At 28.0% G+C, this 5,649-nt stretch overlaps 1 protein-coding gene across 1 annotated transcript; it reads right to left on the bottom strand.

Annotated features, from left to right (window-relative positions):
• Window positions 1-3,152: 3,152 nt before the first annotated feature.
• On the bottom strand, window positions 3,153-5,414 carry LOC130441324 (ER membrane protein complex subunit 10). The gene is made up of 6 exons (XM_056774947.1): window positions 5,271-5,414; window positions 5,048-5,218; window positions 4,846-4,938; window positions 3,978-4,162; window positions 3,341-3,437; window positions 3,153-3,285 (listed from the first exon to the last, which is right to left on the bottom strand). The coding sequence occupies exons 1-6, from the start codon at window positions 5,325-5,327 to the stop codon at window positions 3,208-3,210; spliced, it is 681 nt and encodes a 226-aa protein (XP_056630925.1). The 5' UTR covers window positions 5,328-5,414; the 3' UTR covers window positions 3,153-3,207.
• Window positions 5,415-5,649: the final 235 nt, after the last annotated feature.

Below are 5,649 nucleotides of genomic sequence, written 5' to 3'. Positions count from 1 at the left end.
CTCGAGCCGCCGCCAACCACGTAAAAAACGGGCTTCTAATTTTTTTTAATTCATTTACTGCGCCAATTATCAATTGATTTCGATCAAATTTTTCTTAAAACTTCTGGGAATAGTTATATTTTTGGATAAATTTCTTCAGTATTGAGTAACAGCTCGTGGTGCCCCAAGAAACTGATCTCAGTTGAGACTCCAAAAACCTAATAAAAAAGTTTCGCGCGCGCACGGTATGAGGTTTTTCAGATAAGTTTTCCGGCACTTTCGATCACTTCTTACGAGGGTTTTCCCGAATAAACTAATTCAACGAATTATGCCAATCACAAATTAATTTTGTTATGCCAATATTACAGTGTAATAGCAAAAAATAATATCTACCTCATAGTTTGTAAACAACGACGTGGATCAGCTTTAGTATTGGGACATGTATGGCACACTGTTGCCAAATGTTTGTAACTAAAACCGTTTCAAACTAGGCATTACCGGCAAATTTAAATGAGATGCGTTCTTTTGGCCGTTCGTGTTTTTGCCTCCAGCTACCCTATACATTTTCGAATTAAATCTGTCGAGACTATGTTGATGCAATTGTTAAAATTTTATTTTTGTAATTTTTTTTTGAAAATTTTTTATAATTAACGTAAATAATTATTAGCAGGATTCATTGAGTAAACTAGGTTTAAAAAAATTAATACCGCTTAACGTGAGAAAGGTACATTCATTAGAATTTGCTTGGTTAGTATCAAATTATTTCTTTTAGGTATGTACTTAACAAATATAACTAACAAAATTCCAATTCGAAAATAACGAAATTGATTAATTGAATTAATTATTTTATCAAGAAAGTTTTTCACTAAAGATGTGAAAATTTGGAATACTTCTCAGATTTTTAGAAATTCTATGAGTATAACACTAAAGGGAACCTCCGAGTCCATTACTCTTCATTTAGATAAAGTATCACCACCTTATTATAAACTATATAAAGTGAAGAATAGATTTTACCACTTGAGGAAGTACCTTGAAAAAAATTTCTGTATTTTAAAACATTAACTTGAAATACTTCAGTAGGCTACTTATGGAAAACTAACTAACCTTTAGAAAGACTACAATTTTTGTCAAATATCAATTTGATGAATATATTTTGATTAAGACTAATATTATTTTACCAAACACTTATATTTTACATGGTTACCCTAAGAAGTACTGATTTATTGTAAATAAACGAATAATTTCAACAAATAAACATTTGTAAAAATAAGTTTTGTGTACATAATTATTCTCTAGGTATTTATTATTACTTAATTTGTATTTTTATATATTTATTTTTGTAATGTTTTTATATAAGAGCAGATTTTTTTACTATACCTCAAAGTGTATTATATTAAACCTAACTGTAATCTAACAATAATAACATATGTTTTTGTCATAATTTAACTCTATCAAAAAATATATCTTGTATTAATAAAACCCTGAAACGAAAAATAGTTATTTCTTCACCTTATTATTATCACCTGAGGGTTCTAGAATCGTTAAAGCTAGAAAGAGGTAAGAAACAAATATACCAAATGCATAGTAGACCAGGGTCGATAATTTCTGAAACGAAAAAAAATAAATGTAGGATTAAACCCATTGGAAAATGAGGAAAATATGATTAAAAGGAAAAGTAATTCACGAGCGATCTAAGGAGGAGAAGGGAAAGTAGGTGAGTTTTTAAGGGTAAAAATCGGCTTTTCTCGATTTCCGGTAAAACTACAAGTCCTATATAACAAAGAGAATTAGCAAAGTTGTAGGTAATAAGAAGATCTACAACTTATGTTTTCACAATTTTTTCACATAACCTCAAAATTTATGTGAAAAATTCATAAAACCAAGTTTTTCGTTTTTAATGTTTATCTTTCACAAAAAATTTTTTTCACGAAATTTAGTGAAAAATTACCTTTTCATGTCTCGTATACACTGTAATTTGTTTTTTCACGTTATTTTCACATAATATCGAAAAAGCACCTTAATTTTCGAACGACATTCTCCCGTTAAAATATCAGCATTTTTTAAATAATTGAGACTTTGGTTCGTTGAAATCTCTACTTCCTGGTGGTGTAAAAAATATAACCATTAACATTGTAAATTTTCTCAGTAGAGGCAAAAAAGAAACAAAAATAAATTTGCAACCGAAAAATTCATTATATACTTTTTTTAGATATTTATTAAAAATTTTTCACACTAATTGCTTATGTTTATCAATGTAACATGGAAATCTCACGATTTTGTGTAATTAGGGTGGGATAATTTATTAATAAATAAAAATTGTCCATAATGATTCAAAAAAATTTAAGCTTTTGTGAGAAAATTTACCCTGGTAATGGTAATATTTTTTACACCATCAGAAATGTTATATACAAGTTTTAGTTGTTTATTAAATTTTTCCACTCTTATTAAACGAAGAACATAAGATTCCATGTTACATTGATAAACATAAGTAGATTATAAAATTTTAATAAATATCTAAAAATAGTACATAATGAAATTTTCGGATTAGATTCTTTTTCGTTTTTGTGCCTTTTCTGAGAAAGTTTATCATGGTAATGGTAATATTTTTTTACACCATCAGGAAGTATAGATGCCAACTAAAGTCTTAGTGAAAAAAGCTGATATTTTGACGAAAAAGCACCCTAATTTTCGTTCGAAAATTCGATATTATATCAAAATAACAAGAAAAAATAAATATTTCAATCGAAATGAATTACAGTATATTTAGGACACAATAAGATAAGACAGACTATTTACTGTATATGAAGAAAAAGCCAAAGCACTATTTGGGTTCATGATTATTATCATTATGATGTTATGATAATCGTCGTAAATAAACAGAAAAATTCAGCCATATCACCAGGGGCGCAACAACCTAATTCTCAAAGGGGGTGTATTTCTGTAATCATTTACATATATAAATACTTGAGCTAATAGTGGAATAAAAGATAATTATTTTATGATTTTCTGACTTAAGACACTATTTAAGCAGATATGCAATATGTATTCATTTTTATTTTCTTATCGACTCACCTATTTGTAGGTCTTATTATCCATTATATATTTTTACTCTTTTAGACACAAATTAATTTACTCAATGTTTTAATTAGTAGTCACTAACAAATAAACAATAGTTAATTATATCAATTTATTAATAAATTACACTAGAAATTCAATATAATAAATACATTATTGAGCTTGTTGGGCTTCTGGATTAGTTGCAGATGATATTGCCATAAATATCAACAATGGTACTATATACATCCACTAAAAATAATGATTCTTATAAAAATAATCTAATAATTTATTTATAAACACTTACATATTTTGCTAAAAATGATCTGTTATCTTTGGTTTCTCCTTTCTCTTTGGCTTCTTTTTCCCTTTCTAATTTCTGTACATATGAAGCTGTGTCTGGTCTAAAACAAAAGTAGGAAACAATTACATCCACATAAATACGTAATGCAATTATAACAGAGTGCTGTAAATTACAAAATATTCATATCGTGGGCTTAGTACAACAACTAGGTAACATGACTTTTTTAGGAAATAATGTTACACTGGTTTGTAACGCTATGATTCAGTTCTTTCTAGCTATAACTAGATAAGTCTCACAACATTTTAATGGTGGCGCTAAATTTCTACTTATCGTTTCATTGTGTACTTCTTGTTGAAAGCACAATCCAAAATCTTGGCATAGCAAAGCAGACATAAAAAACCAAAAAAGAACATTCAAAAGACAAATCAATTAATGAACTAAAAAGAGTAGATTATAATTATTCAAATGCCATATAACATTCAACTATTATTGTTATAGTTTATAGAATATGTTACCACTTAAGCAAAAGACATTAAAATGAAGATGAAACATCATCAAATACTACTAATCATAAGCTAACAGTGAAAGATAATAAAATAAATAAGCAGAGTTAATAAATTATATAAATATTTTCACTTACATGGGTCCTGTTTCTGAGTGTCGAACATAGACAACAGTGTTAAAGTGTTTCAGTTTTTCTAAGGGTACCACAGCTCCCTCACAAGCAGATTTTGAAGCAACTACATCAGTAACACCTATTACTCTACCCATATAATCTATCGATACTGATAGTCTGTCATCTAATTCTGATTCAGCCAACATACACTAAAACAAAATTTGTCTTAATTAATAAGTAGAATGTAATCAGATCTGATTTAATGTGAATTGTCTATAGAAACATCTTGATAGAAAAATCTTACAAATAAAGTCCACCTACATTTTCTATTGCTTTATGTAAGGTTATTTAATAATTATGAGACTCAAGTGGTCCAAGTGTTATGTACAAATCTTTGAAACTTTATTGCAAATATGATTCCCTTTGAAATCAGCGAGAAGAAAAATATAGAAACAAATATGATAGGGAAAATAGATTAAAATTTATTTTTAGAGAAATGGACATTAGAAGTTTTACTGCAGCTAATACGGCTTAAATTTTTCTTCAGACATTCTCAAATGGTTTCTATATTCCTCTTTACTCTCTAATGCTAGTTCTTTTAATAAGCCTTCTGATGTTCCCAACTGATTGATCAATTTTTAGTACACGTGTGAACTTAATTTGATTCAACTCATGTTTAACTTTTGTTGCCAGAGGGATGGCTCTATCAGAAACTACAATGAATTTAAGGGGCTACAGAAATTGCAATCGTTCCTTATTACTAGTAACATAAATTTGTTCAGTGTTTTACAATTAATAAACAAAATAGTTAGAATACATTCATAATTATATATTCATTCAGACATCAAATCAATTGTTTGTGAAATTACATCACTTAATACTAGATACTTACAGCTTTCAAGGTGGAGATGAAAGTTTTTTCAGACCCATCACTTGCTGTTACTATAGCTCTAATCTGATAGAAACCATTATTAGCAGCCAAATCCTATGAATATACATTCACATTAACTTAAGTAAAAAAATATTCTACACATACATGCGAAAAATTATAATCTTCAAATATCTGTCCACAATGGTTAAAATAATTCACTTACCCTTAATGATTTTTGTTCTTCTATTGATAGAGCTTTTTGGTCAACTGTAGCTTGTCCTAACCTTAAACTCTGGATTGTAATATTCCCTCTCTCGGTCCATATCGGAGAATTTTCAAAAAATAAAGAATGTTGTAATCGTATAACCACTGACCCATCATGTTCTAAATTACTCTAAGTAAATAAACAAATGTACATCATAAAAGGGTCAAACTAATCAACTTACCGCTAAAGTACTTGCAAAAATGCTGATCAGAGTAAATAATATTTGGTTAACGTTCATTTTTTTTTAATAAAAATTATTAATTTTGAAATTGTTCCAGAATATTCAATTCAATATCTTCTTCTTTTTTAGTAAAATATTATTGACACATTATAAAATTAAGATACCGATACATAGTACGAGCGCAAAAGACGGACAATAGAATCAATATGTTTTATGGACTAATTTTACAACCTAGGCTAAAGCTGAAGATTTAACTAAAATTCAAACTATGGTTTGAGCTATAGTTTAAATCAGGAATGAATAAGATTGCTCTATTTTACAGGTCACAGATAAACATTTTTCTGCCAGTTGTGACATTTGTTGAATTGTTTAAAAATGT

This window comes from Diorhabda sublineata, chromosome 3 (genome assembly GCF_026230105.1).
Source record: "Diorhabda sublineata isolate icDioSubl1.1 chromosome 3, icDioSubl1.1, whole genome shotgun sequence".
Classification (NCBI taxonomy): Eukaryota; Metazoa; Arthropoda; class Insecta; order Coleoptera; family Chrysomelidae; genus Diorhabda; species Diorhabda sublineata.
Note: the sequence above shows the minus strand (reverse complement) of the source record. Positions and strands in the feature narration are given on the sequence as shown.